Raw genomic sequence first — 25,803 nt, 5'->3', positions numbered from 1 at the left:
AATAAAAATCTAATTTTTGGGATCAAGAACAAAATGCAACTTTCGGCACTTTTGTCAGATTTTCAACTCCCATCTTCTTAGATTTTTTTTTTTAACTAAGTTTTAAAAATTACATTATATCAAATTTCATATTTAAGACTTCAATACTCAAAACCTATTTTCAATTTAAAGAATTTTGAAAATTTACTTTTTCGAAACTTAGCCAAATTTTCACAAGTTTTTCACAACTTTGCTTAATTGTTGATGATTTTGTCCCAAATTGCCTACATAACCTATTTTTGACCATTTTATTCAAAATGATTTTTTGGTATTTGAAATTGTTTAAAACTTTATTTTTATCTCTTAAAGAGTATTTAAGATTTGGTTGAAATTGAGAAAGCAAAATGATTTAAATGTTAAAATTGGGAAGGATTACATTGTAGATACGACGTCCTTGATTTTGTTAAACGTGAGTGTAGACTCTTATTTGTTACGTGTGATGGCGAGTGAATATCCAGAAGTTAAAATTTACTTTTTGTTATAATAAGGTAATTATTTCATGTTTATTTATGATTATGTTATCGTGAAACGACGTGTAATGTTTTATTTTCACGGGTTGGTCCATTGTATGATATGAAATTAGATATCCATTCCATACACTTGTAATGTTAATTTCTATTTCTATTTTTTTTATATTTATGGATTGGGCTGTTGTATCTGAGGATGAACAATTGCGATGGTAAACTCTTATGTAATATGGGATGTATAAGGAAGTAGCATCACAACTGAGATCTAAGAAATTTCTCTTTATCTTTATTGGTGAGCTATGTGATGTAACGGTAGTTTGAGAAAGTGTAGAGATGTATTCAAGAATCATTTGTTCACTTAATAAACATAAATTTTACGGTCAAAGTCTTGAGCCAGGTAAATGATAACCCAATTGTGGCCATAGAATTATGAACTAACAATGGGGTTCCACATCGATGAAGTCTGGAACATTTCAGGTCATTATTGGGAGGTATCCAGTTGTGATTCTCATGCTTTTAGAAGACACACTACCACTATTTGTATTTAAATTTTTGAATATACTTTATTTTATTAAACTGAAATTTATCTGATAAACTATTTTAAAATAATGTTATGTTTATATTTCTAATCTATTTTACATTATGTTAAGAAACGTTTCTTAAATAATTGAAGAATGATATTATATTTTCATAATAGCACTGGTAGAGTGACAACTTTTGCAAATATTTATTATTTTTCATCTCTTCTTTATTTCGAGAAGCTAAGTTATAATCGAACTTACGCTTATTTAAATGTCTAGCATGATATTGATTAGTTTACTTTTATTTTACTTATACTAAAAAACTTGCATGTATTTTCAAATATTTTAAAATGATTTTTACCCTCATATTTAAGAGACTATTAGTTTGAGATTTTTTTTTCTGCTGAGTAACTTCCTTTATTACTCACCTTATCCTTTACTATGTCAACTATTATGGAGTTAGTCTTTGAAGTGCTAAATTTTGAGGATGTACATAGAGTTCATTATAGTAATGAGTTGCAGCCCCCGTCTACTTGAAGATGTTTTTAAGATTTTAGTTATTTGCATTATTTGTTCAGATTGTGTATTTGGTGTATTGTAAATGGATCATAGGTTAAAAATTTGATGTTTAGATTCCACATTCTGATATTCTTTGGTTATAAATTATTTTTTATCCATTGTAATATTATTATTTTGTCATTGTATTTACCTATTTATGCTATTATTATTTTTGGGTAGTGTTTTTAGTGTCATGGATTCTAGCATGAAATCATCGGGATTCGTGTTGGAATTTGGGAGTGCTACAGAAACTCTTGAGGTTTGCTTTTCTAGGATGATAACTAACTTGCAATTTAACAAGGAATGGTTGAGTTAACCTAAGGTCTAATTCCAAACTAAGTATCCTATTTGGGATAGTGAGAAGTGTGAATATTCACTTTAATACCTCTAAGGGACTTTGTTTGCGATGTTCCACTTTACTTACATTTTTACTCTTGATGGCTTTCACTTTATTGAGTCATTCTACATTTTTTTATTTTTTTGTTTCTTTGGGATTTTTCTTTCTTTCTCTTACTTTTCTTTCATTTATCTTCTCTTATCAAAATTTTCAATTTTTTTTATTATCAAAGAAAACGTCGATAATAATTCACAAGACCGAGGAATGACCTGAGCTCTATGACAGTAGAAGGGGTTTTCCATTCATTAATACTTGCAATTTCTCCATGTCCATCTGAATCTGTCCATTACCCACAACGTGGCCAAGAAACATAATCTGCTCTTAAGCGAATGAACACTTCTCTAGCTTAACATACAACTGATTGTCGCGAAACACTTGGAATACCTTGCGTAAATATTGAACGTGTTATTCAAGGGTAGAACTGTATACTACAATATCATCAAGATATACCACAACAAACTTATCGAGGTACTGTCTGAAGAGATCGTTCATCAAGGTGCAGAATGTCGCAGGTGCGTTCGTAATGCCAAAGGACATGACTAAGAGCTCATAAGCACCATACCTGGTAGAACAGGTAGTTTTCGGCTCATCTCCATCTGCAACCCATACTTGATAGTATCCTGATCTCAAATCCAACTTGAAAAAAATACTTGGCTGCCCCAAATTGATCAAACAAATCTGCAATCAGTGGAATCAGATACTTATTCTTGACGGTAACCTTGTTCAACGCCCGGTAGTCTACACAAAGTCGTAATGACCCATCATGTTTCTTTTGAAACAAAATAGGCGCCCCATAAGGTGCCTTCGAAGGTCTGATAAATCCAGACTATAGAAGTCCATCAAGTTGCTTGCGTAGCTTAGCTAGTTTCGGAGGACTCATCCTGTATGGCCCTTTTACAGGAGGCTTGGCACCAGGTACTAGTTCAATCTGATGATCAATTGGCCTATGTGGCTGTAGGGCCTTTGGGAGTTCTTCTAGCATCACATCATCCAATTCTATTAAGACCTGCTTGACCAATGGGGGAGTTGAACTATGGTCCTGATCATCAGGTTCAACTCGTAAGGTAGCAAGATACGTTTGCTCACCTTTCTTCAACCCTTCCTTCAGCTGAAAGGTTGAGATCATCTTTCCCTCTTCTTTACCTGTAGAGAGAGGAATGAAGCTTGAACTTTCACCTAGCAAGCCTAAAGTGTTGGCAAATGGCATCGGAATGGCCCTGTTCTGTCTCAAAAAGTCCATCCCAATGATGACTCGAAACTCATCGAGTGGAACTGCGAGTAGATCTAGCTTACCCCTCCATGTGCCTATCTTGATGGCCACGAACTTGGCCGACCCTTGTATAGGAGTGGCCTCGGAGTTAACAGCTTTCATTTGGCTTGAATCCTTTTCGAGCCGGATATTGAGGCGCTTCGCCTCTGTAGGGGCAATGAAGTTATGCGTAGCTCCCATATCAACCATTGCCTAAGTGGTCTTATCCCCAATCTCCACATCAACATACATGAGACCCTTACACTGACGGGTCTTCTGAGTCTCAAAGGTCTGTTTCATTGCATTCAACAGATGCATAGCTCCTATGTAAGAAGATTCATCCTCATCTTTCTCACTTGAACTCTCGTGACTAGGGTCACTCTGGGAAGCTAACAATGCGTTCAACTTGCTTCTCTGCGGGCACTTAAACGTCATATGAGGACCACCACACAAGTAACACAAAATCTTATTGCGGTGATTGTTGGACTGGGTACCTGTGTTCTTCGAAGGGGAGGAATCCCGTTGGGATCTCTTGCTTGGACTGTGTCTAGATCCTCAATTTTTACCTTTGGAAGACCCATTGGTGCGTTCACGCTGCGGAGAGTACCCTTTCAACTGATTGGATATCTTATTTTTATTCCCATCCACGGGAGAATAGTCCATCAACCGCTCAGCTGCAGCGATAGCAGTCGTGAGGTCTTGCACACGTTTTCTCTGTAGTTCTGTCTGAACCCCAGGCTTAAGCCTTTCTGTAAACGAGAACAGCTTGTCTTTCTCTGACATATCACGGATATCAAGCATCAAGGCGGAAAACTGCTTGACATAGTCGTGCACGGTACCTGTCTGTTGGAGTTGCCTCAACTTTCTACGGGCAATGAACTCCACATTTTCTGGTAGGAACTGATTCTTCAGCTCCCTTTTGAGGTCTTCCCATGTATCGATAGAGCATTGACCACTCTCCATCTCGGTATACTTTGTTCGCCACCATAGCTTAGCGTCACCTGCAAGATACATAGAAACAGTTGTTACTTTTACCTCTACAAGCTGCACGGAAATACTGTTCCATATCAAACAAGAAATTCTCGAGCTCTTTCGCATCGCGTGCACCATTGAAGACGAGTGGCTCGGGGACTCGCAAGCGCAAGGGAGAAGCATCACTACCTGTAGGCTGTTCGTTACCAACGGCTCTTACCAGGAGACTTACCTTAGTAGTGAGCTCCGTAATCTGTTCCTGTAAATTGGCTATGGTTCCTCGGGTATCTTCCTCGAGGTCAGTCACTCGAGCTCTGAATGTCTCGGATCTTTCCTCCAGCGTGTTCTGGCGATTATCCAATTGCACAATACCATCAACGATACCGGATAACATGGCTACCTTCTCCTCTAATACTTCAATGCGTTCCTTGTTTGTACGTGGTGTTGGTGTGTTTGGAGCGGGTTGGTCCGCGGTACTAGTAATTCCTCTTACCATCGTTCGGGTGAACTAAATGGAATCTCGGGTGTAAAACCCCAAATTTTTAATTCGTATCTCGAGGAAAAAAAATAAATAGTGGAATTTTAAGAAAATCTTGAAAGTGGGACTTAGGGTAAAACTGTAGGACCTTGTTCTGATCATTTTTAATGGAATTTGACTTCACCATTAGATTCAAAATGATCGAAAAACATAGTTTAGCCTGTACGCACGCTCAAATGCGAGTCCGAATATAAAAGTTGCAAGATCCTCGATTATCGGGTCGGACTAGGCTAAAACAGTGATTTTGTGTTAGAGCAATAAATTTTAAAATTCGATTATACCATTGGGTTCGTAACGAAAAATTATTGAATATGGACTATTTATTTGTCATTTTTGGAGATCAGAAAGTTGAATTATCGCCAAAAACGAAAACGACATCAAGTTTATGGTTCACGTCAGGCCAAAAATGTATATTTTTTATGGAGACATAATTTGTAGAAATTGACTATACCATTAGATCCGGAATGAAAAATTAGGCGAAATAGAGTATTCATTTGTCAGTTTTGGAGACCGAATGACCAAGTTATCGTCGATCAAAATAATAGGCGAAATACCGAATTCGTCCCAAATATTATATAAATATTATTTAAATTTTTTTTATCTCATCTTTCCCAACGCTTCTAAACAGCCGAGACCTATACGAAATGACATTTTTTTTCTTCGACCTTCCACCTCAGATCTCTCGCAAACGGTCCACTTTCGACGATCGCCGCAGAAGAGAAAAAGGTCTGCAGCTTCGTTCTCTACAAAACCCACCCAACCTTTCTTCATTTCACTTTCTATTTCACCCGATATCGTCAAAAATCAGCCGTATTTGGATACGGAAATTTCGAAACTTTGACCTCGGATTTCGTCCGTTTCGGGGTCAAATCGCTTTCCGACGCAGAAGGGAGAAACGTCCGCAGCTTCATTCTCTACATAATCCAACCAAGTTCCTTCCGTTTTCTCGTCCTTTTCACCCTGTATAGTTAAAAATCAGCCGTATTTTTATACGGAGATTTTCGTAACTTCGACCTCGGTTTTCATCGATTTCGGGGTCAAACCGTCTTTCCCCGTAGAAGGGAGAAGAGATGAGTACATCGAGATCTTCGAAACCACCAAGCCAGTTTCGAAAATCAACTGCTTCGAAGTTTGGTCCGCCTCGATTTTCGCGCCATTCGTCTCGATTTCCGCGCACGTGCTTCAATTCCGTCGCCTAGTGATGTAAGGAACTCTCAATTTATATTAGTAATCATAGATTGTGAAAATTGCATTTAGGATTTTATTGGAAAAATTTGGATGTATTTCCGAAATATAGAATTCTTTGTTTATTTCAAAATTCACGCCAGAAATTGCATGTTTGATATGTTTAATTGTATTTTTAACAAATTATACGTGGGTAGAGTATTATAACGGGTTATTTCCATAAATTGGGTCTTGTGCACTGTTCGGACCCCGTTTTGATATAAAAATTGTATTCTTTTTCAATATTATTGATAGAAATAAATTCTATAGTTGAAAAATGTGATTTAATATTCAATGAACTCATATTGAGTTGATGAATATCAGAAAATGGATATTTTATGAAGAGATTGAAAACTGTAAAAGTCGAAAAAGGGAAAAAGGGTATGAAACGGTAAAATGTCAGAGTCACACCTGAGGGGTGATGTCTGCATTTTACGTTGTTGTGTTGTATACAGGTTGGTGAACGGATATCTAGGGATAATGTTACTGGTTGCATGTTTATTTACTTTCTGTTAGCGCGAGGCGCTCTGTTATGTTATTTATTTTAGGCCGGGTGGCCACACTTGCATGGTAGGAAACTGGATATCTATTCTCAACCTTGTATTGTTAATTTCTCTTTTGTTTTCAAATGAAAATAATATATATATGTAACTATTTTGTGAGCTGTTAAAGAGTTTGTGAATACCTGAAGGGATAGTGCATCATATCATCCGGAGTGGTGTACTATCCTGGGATGTACGGTAGGGACCACCAAGCTCATACGTGGTATGGGACGCGTATGAGAATGGAGTCACAACTGGAATCCGGGTTTATTCCTCTCTATCTTTACCAGTGAACTTGTAATGTAAAGGTGGTCGTATACGGATGGTTTGCATATTTGGGAATCACATGTACGCCTGATAGGCATAGACGAAGATGATTGGTCAGTGATCACTAATAATCTATAATAGTCGAACGTTCTGACACATCGAAAAGAGACCCATTGCTTACGGTCACGTCAAACGGCCAACCTGAGCCGGATAAATGGTCAACCAAGCGTGGTAAACAGCGACCAGCCACAAAATCAGGAACTAAAGGCCAGAGAAGAATTGTAACATCATGTCCCGACTGGGAGCGATCCAGTCGTGAATCCCAACTCTCTAATTCCAATACTCCACCATTGTATATTATGTATCTGTTGCTTATTTTGATATATAAAATGAAATGCATGTTTAATATTTCCATTTGATCAATTAAATTTGTATAAAAAGAGAATGCCATAGTGAGTAATGATGATCGATGTAATGTGAGTTTTAAAATGTTTAGTTGTTCATCCCTGGCTATATGTACCAGTTAATCATAATTTTCTTCTGTAAAAACTTTGTTTATTTTAAAATGATTCAATATGTTTATTCGTTCATGTTAGGAGAGGTTATTGGCAGAAATTGTTGCTTTCTTACTAGGTAACCATTGTTACTCACCCTTTCCTTCTCCATTTTTTAGTTTCAGATCCGAAGCTTAGCGAGGCAGGAGTAGAACATGAGTGAGAATCATCTGGTGGGTCAGATAGACAGTCAGAGTCTGTCACTTGGTGAGTATTGGGGTTATACCCCTAGTGGTATCGATTCGTCAAAGAGTTATATAGATTTTTGTTTTGAGTATTAGGAATTTTGTTAGAGTGAGGAACCTCTGTAAAATCCTGTATATAAATTTTCTTCTTCCGCACTCTGATAATTCGTACGTTATTAGACTTATATAGGCTTCCGCTAGTATTATATTTTGTATATATATGCAGGATTGTATGTCATTTATCAGGTGCAGGTTGAACGCCTTGGAATGCTAACATAAACAGAGGAGACTATGCCGAAATTTCGAGGTACCACCTAGTATTTCGGGATCTGACATAGGGATTTGTGTTAGCGTTCGGCGGGGCGCCACATCGGGGGAAGAGCTAAGGGGAATACCAACTGTGCTCAGACAACTGTAGCTCTGATACCAACTGTCAAGGTTGTATTCTTTTGAAGCGAGGTCGTGCGGCGCAAGGGGGTCAAATCCACTTGCAAACCTGTAAAATGATCGTACACCACACACATGTAGCTAGCAAACAAGTAAATGAGGTAACACGAGGCAAAGCCCGTAGGCAACTTTGTTGATATAATATTGATTACACGGGGTAACGCGTTACAAAAGCAATAGATGCGTTACAAGCAATAGATGATCCTATGACACGCGGGACTTCCACGGAGCTAGACTTCAAGGGCTTCAACAACGTGGGTTTAAGCCGGGGATTGGGATAGCACTGACACCCTTCCTACAAAGAGTACATTAAGTCTTTCCCAGGTTTCCAGAAGAAAATATCAAAAGTGGAGGCCGGTCATACTCCCTTATTACAGAAATGCCACTAAGCTAACAAGTGTGCCCTTGCACGGGGCTGACATGTACCCTAAGCTAACAGATATGTCTTGGTACGGGGACTAACATGACTTCATAACGAGCCTTATATAGTATTACATGGGGGCTCCCGGGTGACTCCGGGGTGAGCTACACCTAAACTCTAGGTGTCAAAGTATATGGCCATTATAGTATCCTGGGACCTGTGGGTTTGGCATTTTCAAAGTACCCAATCTAATTCATTGGTTGTTGTCCAAGACGTTCTAAACCCAATTATATTTTTCTTCTAAGCAACTAAGCCAATAGAAAAAAGAAGTCAAATTTCATTAGACCCGGTCTTCTCAAACACTTTAGGTAAAAAGGAAACAAAACTTACTCAATTTTATCTAGACCTAGTAACCATGTCAAAAGTAACTTACAAACTTAAGGTAACTCTGTTATAATATTTGCTTAAGAGAAACACCACCAAGGACTCAAGGTCAAAACTTCCAACAAATGACTGATTTAAGATTTTAACCAAGTGCTTAAAAATATATATTAAGACCTTGAAAATAATACAACAAAGTTGCTAAATATTTTTGAAAATTTTGAATTTTTAAGAAAAAAAGAGAAAGACAAGAAGAGATAAATATTTTTCAAATCCAACCCCACACCCCCAAACCTAATTATATATTGTTCTCAATATAACATTTTTAAATATGCATGCTGCGAATAATAAATGAAATATAAAAATAAGACAAAGAAGTGGGTTGGGTATCATCTTAGAAAAATTGTTATCTACATAATGTCCTATGAAATTATACAACACACTTCTTATCACTGTCGCCGTATCGATTGTATCTACCATATTTATCGTGATCATGTTATATGACGTTAGATGCACCACAAAAATTACTATGATCATAATTTCGATAAATGTTCCATATGTTATGTTGGTACCACAAAAATTACTATGATCATAATTTCGATAAATGTTCCATATGTTATGTTGGTGAAGCACACACTTCAATAGTTTTCAACCTACATTATGTACAATTTTAACAAGTCTATATATATATATATATATATATATACAATTTTAGCAAATTGAACCAATTTTTACATCGTTATATTTAGTATAGCGATCCGAAATTGCTTTCTACTCTGCTTTCTATATGGATAGCGACCATAAATCACTATTTTGAGATTTTGTTCTTCATCCCTTCTGACAATCGCTTCATTTTTTTTCAATTCCCTTGATTCTTGACTTTATAATATTCAACTTCATCAAATTTGCAAATTATTAGACTTATGAAGCTTTGATCGACATAACTAATGCTTGATTCTCTGTCGGAATACTTGTATCAAGGTTTGAACTGTGAGTGGACCCATCATGAGGAATAATAGTTTCAATCATTACTTTGTACAAAAGAGAGTTTCATTACACTTCGAGTTCGTACAAACTAGAGTTGTGTTATGTTCTGAACGTCAATTTGTATAATTAGAGTTCTATTACGTTCCGAACATTAGATCGTACAAGTAGGAGTTGCGTTACAAGTCCAACGTTAGTTCTAACAAATTAAAAAGTTGTGTTTCACTCCAATTGTTAGTTTGTACAAATTAGAGTTGCATTGTACTCTGAATATTAATTCGTATAAACTAGAGTTGCGATACACTCTGAATATTTTTTTATAGAAACGAGAGTTGCGTTACAATCCCAACGTTAGCTTGTACAAACTTATGTTTTGCTATGCACCGAAGGTTAGTTCATACAAATTAGAGTTTTGTTACACTCCAAATGTTATTTCATACAACTAAGATTTATGTTACGCTTTGAGCATTAGTTCATACAAATTAGTATTTAGTTACACTCCAAATGTTACTTCAAATGAACTAGAGTTGCATTACATTCCTAACATTTGTTTCGTAGAAACAAGAGTTGCATTGCACTCCAAATATTAGTTCGTACAAATGGGAGTTGCGCTATAATCCCAATGTTATTTTGTACAAACTTGTGTTTTTTGTTAAGCATCAAACGTTAGTTCGTACAAACTAGAGTTCTGTTATGCTTCGAATGCTAATTTGTACACATTAGAGTTGCATTACGCTCAGAATATTAGTTCGTACAAATAGGAATATCATTACAATCCCAATTTTAGTTCATACAAACTAGTATTTATAATGGTCCAAACGTTAGTTCGAATAAACTAGAGTTGTGTTACATCCCATATGTTAGATCGTGCAAACTAGTGTTTCCTTATGCTCCAATTGTTAATTTGTACAAACTAAAGTTGCATTATGCTCCGAACGTAGTTCGTATAAACTAGAGTTGCGTTACGCTTTGAACATCAATTCGTATAAATTAGAGTCCTATTATGCTCGAAACATTAATTCTTATAAGTAGGAGTTACGTTTTAATCCCAACATTTATTCGTATAAACTAGAGTTGTGTTACGCTCCAAATGTTAGTTTGTACAAATTAGAGTTCCATTGCGTCCAAAATAATAATTTATTCAAACTAGAGTTGTGTTACGCTTCAAATATATTTTTTACAAACATGAGTTGCATTACAATCCCAACATTAGTCCGTACAAACTAGAGTTGTGTTACTCTCCGAATGTTAATTTGCACAAATTAGAGTTTTTATGTTCTTAATGTTAATTTGTACAAATTAGAGTTGCATTATAATCCCAACATTAGTTTGTACAAACTTGTGTTTTTTTTAGTGCCAAACGTTTGTTTGTACAAACTAAAGTTTTGATATGCTCCAAATGTTAATTCATACATACTAGAGTTGTGTTACGCTCCACATAATTTGTTTTATAAATAGAAGTTGGATTACAACCTCAAGTTTAGTTCGTACAAACTTGTGTATTTTTGCGCCAAACGTTAGTTCGAACAAACTAGAGTTTTGTTATGATTTGAATGTTAATTCGATCCAATTATTGTTGCGTTACGTTCCGAACAAGTGGTCTTACAAATAGGAGTGTCGTTTAAATCCAAATGTTAATTCATATAACTAGTATTTAGTTGTGTTCCGAACGTTAGTTTGACACTCCAAATGTTTGTTTATACAAACAAGAGTTGCGTTACGCTCCGAAAATTAGTTCTTATAAACTGGATTTGCGTTACAAAGCCAATGTTGGTTCATGCAAACTAGTGTTTCGTTACGATCTTGTTTCCCCCTCCGATGGTGGCTCATATATTAAAGAAGTGAAATGAAAGTGAAAAGTGTACGCTAAAGCTAGTTACATAGTTGTGGTGGTAGATATGAGCTAGGGGGACAATAATGATCCTTGGTTGATCTCGTCCCTACTACAAGGAAAAGGACTTTGGGTCCAATTTTGCAATGTAGGAGGTGATCGATTTTATTTTGTATTTCAGAGTTTTTCAAAAAAACTTTAAACTTGAAATTACAACCAAAACAACATTTTGATCAGATCTGAAATCAAAGTTTCAAATCTTATTGAGGAATTTACTGAAGTTGATAAATTGAGTTTTGTGATTAAAGATCGTCATAAACAAATATGCATAAGATCTGGTGATTGAGAAAAAAATCACGATATAACATAAATCAAAATCAAAATTTGAGAGAAAAACTAAATTAATATAACATAAATTTGATCTTACTTGATTTAGCTTATACGAATTCTTTATATCTGAAAAATAAAAATATTTCTTTATCACTTCCTTGAGCAATTTCAAGATTTTGATTATTTCTTCTCTCTCTGGACTTCTATGAGATCCTGGAGTGGAGATCTATTATCTTTTTGAAACTCTCTCTTTCCCCTTTTCCAAAATCTCCCAAAATAAATCTCCTTAGGGAACTAAGGATGGATAATCTCAAAAATCAAAGGGATGAAAAGTCCTCTCTGAATTTTTCCGTCTATTAACAGAATTATAGAGGAAGAAAACTTATAACATTACTACAACCCAAATTCATCAACCCATTTCAAATCGAATCAGTTTTTGGATCGTTATATTTAGTATAACGATTTGAAATTGCTTTCTATTCTGGTCATTATATGGATAACGACTAGAAATCACTATATGGATAGCAATCAGAAATCGTTATTTTGCGATTTTGCTTTTTTTTTTTTTTACTTTTGATTCTTCATCCCTTTTGACAATCACTTCATTTCTTCCATTCCCTTGATTCTTGACTCTACAATTTTCAACTTTGTCAAATATGCATATTCTTGGACTCATGAAGTTCTGACCAACTTAACTAATGTATGATTCTCTATTGAAATACTTGGATCAAGGTTTGAAATGTGAGTGAGCTCATCATGAGGTATATAATAGCTTCAAATGTTAATTTATACAAATTAGAGTTGCATTACGCTCTAAACATTAGTTTGTACAAACTAGAGTTGCATTATGCTTTGAACATCAATTTGTTCAGTTAGAGTTATATTTTGCTCCAAACATTAGATCATACAAATGGGAGTTGTGTTTCAATCACAATGTTATTTTGTACAAACTAGAATTGAGTTACACTCAAAACATTAGGTCGTACAAATTAGAGTTGCATCATGCTTTGAATATTAATTCGTACAAAATAGAGTTGCAATACACTCCAAATTTTTATTTGTACAAATCGGAGTTGCGTTACAATCCCAGTGTTAGTTCGTACAAACTTGTATTTTGTTATGTACCAAATGTTAGTTTCTACAAACTAAAGTTTTATTATGTTCCAAATATTAATTCATACAAATAAGAGTTGCATTAGGTCCGAGAATTAGTTCCTATAAATGGGAGTGTCGTTTCAATCCCATTGTTAGTTCGTACAAACTAGTATTTAGTTATGCTCCAAATGTTAGTTCGTAGAAACTAGAATTTAGTTACGCTACAAACGTTAGTTCTAACGAACTAGAGTTGCGTTACGTTCCTAATGTTATTCTTAGAAATGATAGTTGCGTTGTACTCTGACTTCGAATATTAGTTCGTACAAATGGGAGTTGTATTACAATCTCAACGTTTGTTTGTACAAACTTATGTTTCATTACACACCAAACGTTAGGAATAAACTAGAGTTTCATTACACTCCGATTGCTAATTTTGTACAAATTATAGTTGCGTTACGCTTAGAATATTAGTTCGTACAAATGGAAGTATCATTACAATCCCATCCTTAGTTCGTACAAATTAGTATTTAGTTATGCTCCAAATGTTAGATCAAACAAATTAGTGTGCACTCCAAATGTTAGATCAAACAAATTGGTGTTGTGCTCCAAATGTTTGTTGGTAAAAACGAGAGTTGCATTGTGCTCCGAACATTAGTTCATACAAATGGGTTGCGTTACAATGGCAATGTTAGTTTGTGCAAAATAGAGTTTTGTTACACTCCAAACATCAACTTTTACAAATTAAAGTTGAATCATACTACGAACATTGTTTCTACAAATTAGAGTTATGTCACAATCCCTACTTTAGTTCATACAAACTAGTATTTAGCTATGCTCCAAACGTCTTTTCTATGACATAGCAACGCATCTTAAAAAGATTTTCACTGTAGTATTTGTGTTCGACATTTTGAACTTGTCTTCTGGTACATATTAGCACTTGAGATTGTCTTAGTGGAAGTTTGATCCTTAGAAATGAAGTACAAGTTTGATTTGTTGATGAAATCTTATAGCTGCCCAAAACACGTGAAAAAGTACTTTTAATTGAGGTGAAACAAAAATTGAAAGAATTGATGAAGGAAAGGAAGGTTGAAAAGGTTTGTAACACTAATGTTTGGGAAAGTGGAAAGAATACGATTTCTTTTTTCTAACGATGACTTGGTAATAAAATTTTCTCACAATCAACCCTTATACATCCAAGTACAAATTTGTGATGTCCTTGTTAAAAAAACTTTAATCAATACAGGAAGTTTAGTAAATATATTACCTTTATCTATGCTTGAGGTATTGGGAATACTAAGAAATAGGATTCAAAAGAGAGATATCAGATTATTCAAGGGGTAGGGAAGATGTTGTAATAGACTATGGGGATGATATCGCTTCAAGTCATCGGCTGAGAGTTAGACTTTATCCATAACTTTGGTGTGTTGGACATGGTCGCTTCTTATCATTTTTTGTTGGAAAAGCCTTGGATCCACTGTCATAGCATAATAGTTTCGTCGTATCAGTAATGCTTTAAATATACCTTGCACGGACAACAACAAACCATTTGCGTTGTAGGCTTTTGAAGCATGAGAAACCAATGACGCTGATGCAAAATTTTATTTTCCACCCAACAATATGAGTACTCCTATAAAGGATTTAGTACAATCCTAGGCACCATCACCTTAAAGAAAACTTTTAAAAGTGGAGTGACAACAACCTTACTTTCAGATGAAGAGATCGTTGCAATAACCCCCATCAACTTAGCCATGACCATCACTGGACAAAAACGTTTGCTCTGTGCCATCTAGATGGCTGAAAAAGTGAATGATGGTTAAAAATTATTTTGAATGTTGCAATCCAAAATGTGAAGAATGATGTGTTATTTTTTATTTTTTTGTTCTTTTTCATTACTGCATAGTTTCATAAACTAATTGTTTCGAATTACAAATAGTCATGATAAGAGAAAAGTTGTATTTTTCATGAATAGATAATCATTGATGTGGTTCTGATAATGTAGCCATTTCAAAAATATCAAATAAAAAGAATGTGTGTTATTCTTGAATTACCTCTCATGTGAATGCCATATATTGAAAATTGATAAGTGTTTTAAAATTAAAATAAAACATTCCAAGTGCCCACAATATTCCAGCAGTGCTGGTGGCACCTCAAAATGTCCAAAACACTTTTAATGTTTCGACATAGTTGGATACATCTGCAATGTTCAAGATGTTGACACTAGTATGTTTAGAGTATGATTGGCTAACGCCGCTGACAGTGTTTGAAAATAGAAAAATGTGTTAATAATTTACGCACCCGAATGTTCTAATATAGTTGGATGCATCCACAATGTTCAGGATGCTGAAACCCACAATATTCATGATGTTGACTCCCACAATGTTTAGGGTGTTCCTATGATTGGCTAACGCCGTCAGTGAAGTTTGAAAATATTTGTCAAGGAAGGATTAAAACCCTGATGCTCCCACAAAAAATATTTTCCAAAATATTTTAATAATATCGATCATATTCATTTTATGTATACCATGATTTGAACGAATGTCATAAATGATATTCTGTAAAATGTAGTTCTTACAGATGAGATGCAATGATGCAATATAGGCTAAATGTTGTGAAATTTAGATGAAATATTTGTTATAGATTATTAAATAAAAATTTGCACATTAATCCATATACATGAAGTCTCATGGATATTGTTCCATTCAATACAAATGATTTCAAAGGAAAATGCTTTGGCAACATGACAACGAATTGCCTCATGAGGCTTATGCTTGCAAAAATCAATTTCAAGAAAAAGATAACTATAAAGTGTTGCCAATTCCACCACGTTTAAAGGATGGGATATCGTTAATGACAAAAACCTTGGTTGAATTAAATTTGAAAAAATAAGAAAATAATAAAATTACTTACATTGCCTCTTTTTTATGTGATGATGAGAAAGAAAACTTAGTGAACGTGTTACATGAGTATATGAATATTTTTGCCTGGAATTACAATGAGATGCCTGGATTACCGTTAGACATTGCAATGCATAAATTGACAATTTATCCTCACTTCAGATCAGTCAAACAAGCGCACTGAAAGTTCAAACATGATTTGAAAATACAGATTTGACAAAATGTTGAAAAATTGATTAAAATAGGATTTGTTATAGAAGAAAAATACCCAGAAAAGTACTTCTCATAGTAGAAAAAAAAGATATTCACGCATTGAACGTTTATGTTTATCTTTGATTTTTGCAATCCAAAAGTTGTAATATTACCTCTTGGGAAAAATTGTATGGTTTATCATGAAAGCAGACCTTGTACGATATCTTTTGAATTAGCCGATGTTGACAGGTCATGTTGCTAGATGGCATTTAAACCTAACAGAAGTTAATATTCAATATAAGAATCAAAAGACAATTCAAAGATAGGCAATAGTTGATATATTAATAGAATACATCTTTCTTAACCAAGAAAATATTTTAGATCGTTTGAATGATGAGAAAGGTATGATTGGAAAATGGAATATAATAGAGGTAAGAGAACTTTGATAGAAAATCAAATTTCTATTTCAAAGGGAAAAGAGAGTATTTATAGCAATGTTCCAATTCAGACTGCTTGGACAATGTATTTTGTTGGATTGTCACGATGATGGAATTGCTTGATAAATGATAGACTAACAAATGACTTGCATGATGGAAGAATTGGAATTACCTTTACAACTCCCTCAAGAGAAGAACTGACTTTCGTATATAAATTAGAGTTTAATTGCTCCAACAGTGTGGTAGAATATGTTGTTATAATCATGGGCTTAGAATTGGTTGTTCAAGTTATATTTGCCTTTCCAAATGTATGGTCTTGATTTAATTGGTAAGATATTATCTCCTTCAAATAAGAACCACATGTGGATCGTGACTGCCACTGAATATTTTATCAAGTGGGTTGAAGAAATTTCATTATGAAAAGCATCATCCGAAGTAATTGAGAACTTTATTATGAAAATCATTGTTACCAAATTTTGCCTACCACAAACAATCGTTACAGACCATGGTCACAATTCCAAGGTGAAACCAAAGCACTATTAAGTTAAGTGGGAAAATTTCACATTCAGCCGACTACATACAACCCAATCGAAAATGATCAAGCAGAGGCAATGAATAAAATCTTGTATCACATACTCTGAAAAATAGTGAATGAAAGTCTGTGTGATTGACATTTGAAAATAATTAGCAGATTATGTTCCCATCCTACTTCGGCCCAAACCACAACAAAACAAACATCATTTTCTTTGGTTTATGAAGCAGAAGTAATCTTTTCAATTGAGTTCCAATATGATACATCAAGAATGACGAATGCCACAGCTTTACGAAGTGGCTCCACCGAGTATGCCTCATTACAAATGATTGATTTAAATCTATTAAAAGAGAAACGTAAATACACACATCTCAAGCATATGGCAAGCATGTTAAACTATGATCTTTTAGAGTAGGGGACTATGTCCTTGAAGTTGCTGATTACATTCGAGCAGACTCAGCAAAATTAAATTCATATCAAATTACAAGCCAAGTCCTTATGTGGTTATCCAAGTTTTTGAAACTGGCTACTACAGAGTACATGATTCTTATGGGGTTGAGATGCATGGGTTTATAAATGATAAATAGTTGAAGAAATATTATTGTTAATCATGTCATTTTGCCCTTCCCATTTGTATTCTTTGAAATTTCTTAATATTAAATGGAAAACTTTTCAAAGCATATTGATAATTTAGTTGTAGAATTAGTTTATCCAAAGTTCTTAACAATTCAATTGTTCATTTCAAGTTTTACACTCTAATCCTTTTATTATCCTTGTTATTTTAATGTTTACTAACAATAGTTCAGTCTTCATGAAAGACTAGAAAAATGTGTGTTTTTGTGGCGCCCTGCCAAACGCTAACACAAATCCCAAGGCCAAATCCTAAGGTACTAGGTGGCACCTCGAAATTTCGGCATGGTCTCCTCTATTTATGTTAGCATTTCACGGAACTCAAACCTGATAAACCAATTTATAACAAAACCTGTATATAAAAATGTAGATACAGGAAAATAACAGCGGAAGACTAATTACATCTAACATGTAAGTAGATCAGAGTGCGGAAGATTTAATCATATACAGGCTTACCAAAACACTCTCACTCTAACATAGGCCTAAACTCTCAATCCAAAAACTACATACATCCTGGCGGAAACTGACAACACTAAGGGATGTAGCCCTAGTGCTCACCAGGCAATAAAATCTGATCATCGATCTGATCGACCAGATACTCTTCAATTACTGACTCTACGCCTGCCTTGGTAGCTGCAAGTGCTGAAATTAAAAAAAAAAATAGGAAGGAAAGGGTGAGTAACGAAAGTTACCCAGCAAGTCCACAGCCAATTCCTACTAATAACCCTTCCTAAGTATGATCGAATAAAGCATACTGAACATTTTAATACATGCAAGGTCTTACAAGATAAAATACGATCAACTGGTACATATAGCCAGGGATGAGCAACTAAACAGTTTAAAAATTACACATAACATCAATCATCCATACTCATTATACATTTTCCATTTTATGCAAATAATGTTGACAACATTAAAATAATAGACATGCTTCTCAGTTTGTAATTTGAAATATAACAACAGATACATAATACAAATGGTGGAGTATTGGAATTAAAGAGTTGGGATTCACGACTGGATCGCTCCCAGTCAGGACATGATATTCCCCAATAACATCGTAGTTCCTGATTTTGTGGCTGGTCGTGTCTACCGCGCTTGCGGAACCATTTATCCGGCTCAGGCTGGCCGTTTGACGTGACCGTAAGCAATGGGTCTCTTTTCGATGTGTCAGAACGTTCGACTACTACTAGATTGTTAGTGATCACTGACTAATCATCTTCGTCTATGCCTATCAGGCGTGCATGTGATTCCCAAATGACACTCCACTCGTATACGACCACCTTTACAATACACGTTCACTGGTAAAGATAAGAAAGGAATGGACCCGGATTCCAGTTGTGACTCCACTCTCATACCGTCCCATACCACGTATGAGTTTGGTGGTCCCTACCGTACATCCCAGGATAGTGTACCCCTCCGGATGATGTGACACACTATCCCTTCAGGCATTCACAAACCCTTTAACAGCTCACAAAATAGCTACGTACATATATGATTTTTCATTTAAAACAAAAGAGAAATTAACAGAACAGGGATGAGAACGGATATCCAGTTCCTACCATGCAACCGTGGCCAATCGGCCTAAAATAAATAACAGTACTCAGCGCAAGCGCTAACATAATCGGAAATAAACATGCAACCCTTTCATTAATAACCTGGATATCCTTTCACCAACCTACACACAACATACAATGTAAAATGCAGACATCACCCCTCGGGTGTGATTCTGACATTTTACCATTCATTCCCTTTTCCCATTCTCTCAACATTCTCATTTTTCATCCTTTCAAATCAACCATTCATTTTCAATCTTTCAAAATCATTCTTTTGGTCTTTCCATTGAAAACCACCGAAGTTTATTCAAAAACAAGGTCCCAGCGATGCTCGGGACCAAAACTGTTAAAAATAGAGAAAGCTGGTGAAAATTTGGCTAAGTGTCAGAAACTCAAATTTTCAAAGTTCTCGAAATTAAAAACGGGTTTTTCGAAATGAAAGTCTCGATCATGAGATTCGATACCATATAGTTTTTGTAATCTAATTCAAAGAAACGCGAAAGTTATTTCATTTTGAAAACTTGCCGAAAACGTCGAAAATTACGTTTTGTTCTTTAAACCAAAATTCGGATTTTGATCCTTTGAGATTTGGATCTTAAAACCATTCCCATTGTTCCGAAATGGGGGGTAAAACCTTAATTTCATTAAAGAACTTAAAGTAAATGGAAAGTTACTTAAATGTTTTTAATGAAATAAAGGGTGAGAAATAGTGTATAAGGTGTGAGGAAGTCAAGCCAAGAGTCAGAGTCTGTTTTTGAATCAGAACAGTGTTGTCGGCAACAGAACCTTGTTCTGTCGGTGGAACCGATGGTTCTTGCCGACGGAAGAAAATTTTCGGTGGCAGAAGCTTCATTCTGTCGGTGGAACCGACAGAATGCCTTCGGCAGGTGCCGGTGGCACCGACCCTTCCCGCCGACAGCCTGAACCTCACTCGCGATTTTTGGGTTTTTCGATCCCTTCTTTGGATCTTTGTTCCATTCTTCAAATCCCTCAATCCACCCACGAATTCAACATTTAAAACATAGATTAAACACCTCAAATCTTTATTTCTAGCATGAATTTCCATTCAAACAAAATCTCTATGATTTAAAACAAACAACTCATTTTTAACAAAATCCCTAAATGCAAGTTTCAGAAATCTAAAGCTACCAATAAGAATTGGAAGTCCCTTACTTGGTTGTGGATGCCAAGGATACAAGCTAGCACTACAAATCAGGGTTGGATGGCTCGAGAGTCAAGGTAGGGCTGACTTGGATGCCAAATAAGCAAGGGTTTGCAAGGTATCCGACAATGACGTTCTCCTTCGCTTCTACAATGAAGTATAGACCTAGCTCCTAACTCGATGAAGCCCTCGGATGGAATGTGTTGAGGTTTACTCGAGCTACCCGACTGGTTTTGATGGAGGATGGAGAAAATGAACAAGAATGGGTAAGTAAAGATGGTGAAATTGTAGCTCTCGACGTGGCCGACAACTTTGTCTTCTTCGTCGAGGTTCAACTCGGCTTCGTTCGGGCTAGAACTTGAAGGGAATGGGTCGAAACCCTAGGGTGGAGAAGTGGCTGTCGTTTGGGGTTTTCTTAGAGAAGAAGAGGAAAGAATGAAATAAAAGAAATCAGATTCCTTTTTATAATAAAGCTGAGGGGCATACTTGCAATTTCCCCCTTATTTCTAGTTTCGATCGTAACTTAACTATTCGGACTCGGAAAACGACAAACGAATATACCATTTCGAATAATTTTTCGATTCGGATCTAATGGTGTTATCAAATCTTTTTGATTCTCTTTCTAACGAAATTCTACTATTTTGGGTCCCACTTAACACGAAATTCGAGGATTCTATAACTTCTCTATCCGAATTCGAATTCAGACTTGCTTACAGGCTAATGTATATATTTCGATCCTTTTGAATCTAATGGCGAAGTTGATTTTCCTCGAAATTAATCATAACAAGATCCGAGTATTTTACTCTAAGTCTCTCATTCGATATTTTCTTCCAAATCTCACCATTTAATTTCCTCGAGATATGAGTTGAAAATCCGAGGTGTTACAGTTTTGTTTTTGTAGGAAGGAACAAGTAAATTTGAAGAAGACACAAAGTTGCAAAGTTAAAAAAAAGAATCCTAGGTCGATCATATCATGCAACCATTCTTCAATTGGTTTCAAAGTTTCTTTTGTTAGCTACACTTGCTCAGATCTTCTCTCCAACACTTCACGAAGTTTTTCAATGGATTTTCTTTGTTCATCAATATCTGCTCGGATTTGCTCCAAATGATTTTTCTCCGACAAAACCTTTGTTGTTAACCATTCTATTTTTATCTCGCAACCAACTACTTCTTCGACAATACTGTTTAGATGATTATTTATTTTTTATGCGTCCAAAACCAATCTTAGTTTTTGCTCCCAATTATCCATCATATCACTCTCTACTATTCTCAAAACTTTTTTTACATTCTTTTCATCTTCATGTAAGTAGCCTATCTCTTGTTCCACTTTCATCTCTACCTTCCTATGCTTCATTCTAAGATGTAGTAATGCCACCCAAGCTCTCTTTAGCCAATTTATATCTCTTTCCCAATCTTGTTTTATGACGAATGAAGTTGCTCGATAGCTTAGTAATGTGCAAGTCATGTGAATTTGCATCCCATATTCTTCCATGACTAACCTTATATGATACAATGATTTGACTTTCCCTTTGTCAATTTTTTGGAGTTTAAATTTTGCAGTTTAGTTTGACAAGCTTCTCTAGCTAAAAAAATGCTAGTGCATCTCGCTTACCTTACGAAAATTATTTTGCATCCTCGGGTATCTTCTTTTCTTGAGGGAAAGTAATAAAATACCATAGATATCTTTTTGCAATTTTCTTCAATGAGCCATTATCGATAAATATCGTTGGTTTACATCCTGAGGTTATGTCTTTTCTCAAGTTAAAAGTTGAAGGATCATCAAACAAGCTATTATTGATCAGATCTCTAAAATTTATTGTAAAACTCCTCAATATTGTATGTTTTAGACTAGCAGATAAAGGAGAATAGATAACAAAATCTAGACCTTACAAGATGTTTTCGAGTTTCAGTTTTTCCTACACAAAATAAGAAGGCACATTATTATCATGTTGTGGTGCAGAAGTTATTATTCTATTTAAGACAAGTGAATTATACTCAAAGCTAAAGTTAATGGTGTTACTTGTGAATACACCACCACAGGTGTATGAATTAAAACTACCATTTCATTTAGAGTGAATACCGAAATTTCTACTCATTCAATCTCAATAAAAGTTGTGGGATTTATCTTCATTTGTTCCACTTGTATTTCTTTGCCCTATTCTACCACCTTCCCTATGTATGGTACTTATTGTTCACCAAAGGTCAATAAGGTATGAGTTAGTTGATTTACGTTTTAGGACTCGTCTTGCTAGTTACATTTTGCCATGCATACATTTTAGTTGCTTTCTTGATCAACATTTTGTACTTCAGTCTTAGTTTGTTTGTTAAGAATTATTTCTTATTACCTTGCCTTTTCGCTCTATTTTACTTTCTCCCCAACCTTCTTACTAGACTTCTCAATCAAAAACATCAAGCTAAATGGGTTCTCATAGCTTTCTATTCCGGATGTAAGTATGGTTGGTAAGTTCGGTGTGTCTATTGGTTCCTCTCCCATTCAATCATTAAAAGCAAGTTTCTTAGTTAGTCATACCCAGGCATGCATAATTCATACAATTTGCATTTTTATTAATTTACTTATCAATATTTTGTTTTTCATTGGACGTCATCTCTATTTTCTCCACTCTTGTTTCCTTGTCATTTTCTTTTTCTCTTTCACTTGTTCTTTTTACTCTCTTTCGATATTGTTTCTTCATCATCTTCATTTTATTCTTCATCTATTTTTTTCTTTTTATCTTCTATTCCTTCTATTTTAGCCTCCAAAGTTGTTTCTCGTACATTTTCTTCATCACATCCTTCATCTATTTCAGATATAGTTTCTTCATCGTCTGCCACTGTAATTTATTCATTTTCTACAATATTATTCGACAAAGTACTTATCTCTAAAGTTAGTAAAATATGAGTTTTGCAATTCTATTTTACATGACTTCGCAATATTGAAAACCTTGCACATTTCTTTTCCTCTTTTTCAAAGAGGTTCTCAATATTGCATTGTCTGTGCGTATGCTTTAGTGTGCATCACCCCCAATTTTTCTTGTTTCAGCCAGTTCTTAATTATACCCCTTGAGCCTATAGTATTGATATAATAGTTGAATAACCAATATCTTCTTTTCTTCTTAGTATGGAACGAATACCTTGTTTGATCCTACATTTTTTTAGTTTCCTTTATTTAAAAAAAAAAAAAGATATACCTATTATTTGACTACTTGTGACTATGGGACATTTTATTTCTTTTTCTTAGTTACCCTATTCCCGCACCTATACCAACTAGAATTGTGATTGTCCTATCTAGTTTGGTTCTCATGGAAACAAGGATTAGAAATCTAATATTCTTACACATTTTATAAAATAAAGAGGATCTTTTCTAACTTAATTTTGGATTCTTGTTACTTATTTCCCTTAAGTATGCTCTTACCTTCTTTGAATGTTTTGTTGATCAATTATGTCTTTTCCTACCTTCTTTTCATCCTTCACTCCAACCTTTCAGGGTGACTATTCTAGGGAAGGAGTTTTTTCTTTCATTATTTTTTTGGACCATGTTGACTTTGCCACTAGGACTTTAGTTATTATCTTCCTTTTTTTTTTTTGTCTTTCTTGCCTTCTTTTTCTCCTGTCACTTATTCTTCTTCTAAAACGACACTTTTTTTTCTTCTAGCATTCGCTTCTTCTTTAACAATTTTTATCAATGCTTCGTCAATCAAATCAATGTTTCCGGTAGTCTCTTTTGGTCTTCCAGCAACTACCACATCAAAACCTTTTCTTCACACATGATCTAGTAATGAGTATTTTCCCTTTTCCATCTAGTTTAACTATTCTAGATCTAATAATGGACACTCAAATACCAATCTGTCACGCCCCTTTCGACTGGCACAACCTGACATATCATTTTTTGGTAAAATATATAACAACAACTCATGAACCAATTAAGGGGGTAGATTAAAATCTTACTGGAATAATTGAATTATACAAAAATAAATATTACCAAAATTATCAGAGAGCGACTTTAAAAGATTTATGTATCTATATATGATAATATTCCAAGAGTATATGTACGTTCAGAACTCAGAAAGATACATCTGGGATTTACAGAAACTTGAAAAGTAAATCTCCAAAAGTGAATAACCCAAAAAGTGACCCCCAACCTTACAACTTACATATTAAGTATACTACTAATATTCTACAATAATCCCATCTTGGTGGTCACGTTGGCTAATCCATCCTCCTAGATCTCTATCATTACTATGCACACAAACCCAACTACATTCTCATTTTCTAGTATCGACTTAAAACATTTTTTTGCGAAATCCTCCAACGTATCCAACCAAGCCGACATCCTAACTAAACTAAATTCAACATTAAATTCACCAATCCTACAAGTAAGGAGTAGAATTGGGTGAGTAACAGGTATGTTACTCAATAGAATATAATCACAGTATGTTTGTAAAATGAACGATTATCCATACTAAAATCATAACTTACAATCTTAATATCAATATAATTTTCTAATATATACATATTATTGGAAATATTATAATAGTTAGTTCTAGTTTGACTAATATTAGTTTATTTTTATTCTATCTTTATAGGGCATATATGTACATTCACTTATTATTGGTTATAAATATATGCCAAGCTCTCATTATGAGACTTGACTTTTTTCTTCTAAAATTCTTCTTGGTATTAGAGCTTAAGAAAACCTAATACCCCTCTTGGCCCTCCCTCTTCGTTTCTTCTTTCTTATCTCATTAATCATACTACACTTTGAACCTAATCACCTAACAACAGCCTCATTCAGAGTTTCTCCCCTTCAAGGTATCTTTTTCTTTTTTAATTCATATTCTCTTATTCGCATGTTGCGATAGAGATTTTATTTGCTCTTCACATGCTAAAAATAGATATTTGCGCTGTGTTTACTATCCTACGATTGAGTTTTTACCTTTCATAAGTAGTTTTTGTTCAATTTTTCTACCTTTAATAGGGTACCTACCCTTGTTGCTACCATATGAGAGTATCTCTAGGTTGTATTATAACTACGACAAACTTGTTGTGTTATATGAAGACTTGTAACAACAACACAGGGTTGTCCTGTGACCTATGCCACCTCGTCTGTGGTTGGTTTGACCTTGTGATAGCAACATAGTGCTACCCTGTGATTTGTGACTCCTCTGAGGTTGTGTGAAGACCTGCAACAACAATAAAGTCCAATCCTAAGACTTGCGACAGTAACAGAGTGCTGCCCTGTGATTTGCCATTCCTCTGAGGTTGTGCGAAGACCTGCGAAAGTAACTGGGTGGAATCCCTGTGATCTATGACTCCCCTGTGACCTACGACACCTATTTTAGGTTTGGTATAACCCTGCGACAATAGTAGAATCCAACCCTCAGACTTGTGACAGTAGTAGAGTTTAAATCTGTGACTTGTGATACCTCTCTAACCTGTTTTGTTACCTTCATCGACAACAAGT

At 35.0% G+C, this 25,803-nt stretch overlaps 1 protein-coding gene across 1 annotated transcript; it reads right to left on the bottom strand.

The window, feature by feature from the left end:
• Positions 1–2,808: 2,808 nt before the first annotated feature.
• LOC147391197 (uncharacterized) lies at positions 2,809–3,441 on the bottom strand. Its single transcript, XM_086459024.1, has one exon. It carries the CDS (start codon positions 3,439–3,441, stop codon positions 2,809–2,811), a length of 633 nt encoding a protein of 210 aa, XP_086315150.1.
• Positions 3,442–25,803: the final 22,362 nt, after the last annotated feature.

This window comes from Akebia trifoliata, chromosome 11 (genome assembly GCF_017979445.1).
Source record: "Akebia trifoliata isolate Shusen 1 chromosome 11, ASM1797944v1, whole genome shotgun sequence".
NCBI classification, from domain to species: domain Eukaryota; kingdom Viridiplantae; phylum Streptophyta; class Magnoliopsida; order Ranunculales; family Lardizabalaceae; genus Akebia; species Akebia trifoliata.
Note: the sequence above shows the minus strand (reverse complement) of the source record. Positions and strands in the feature narration are given on the sequence as shown.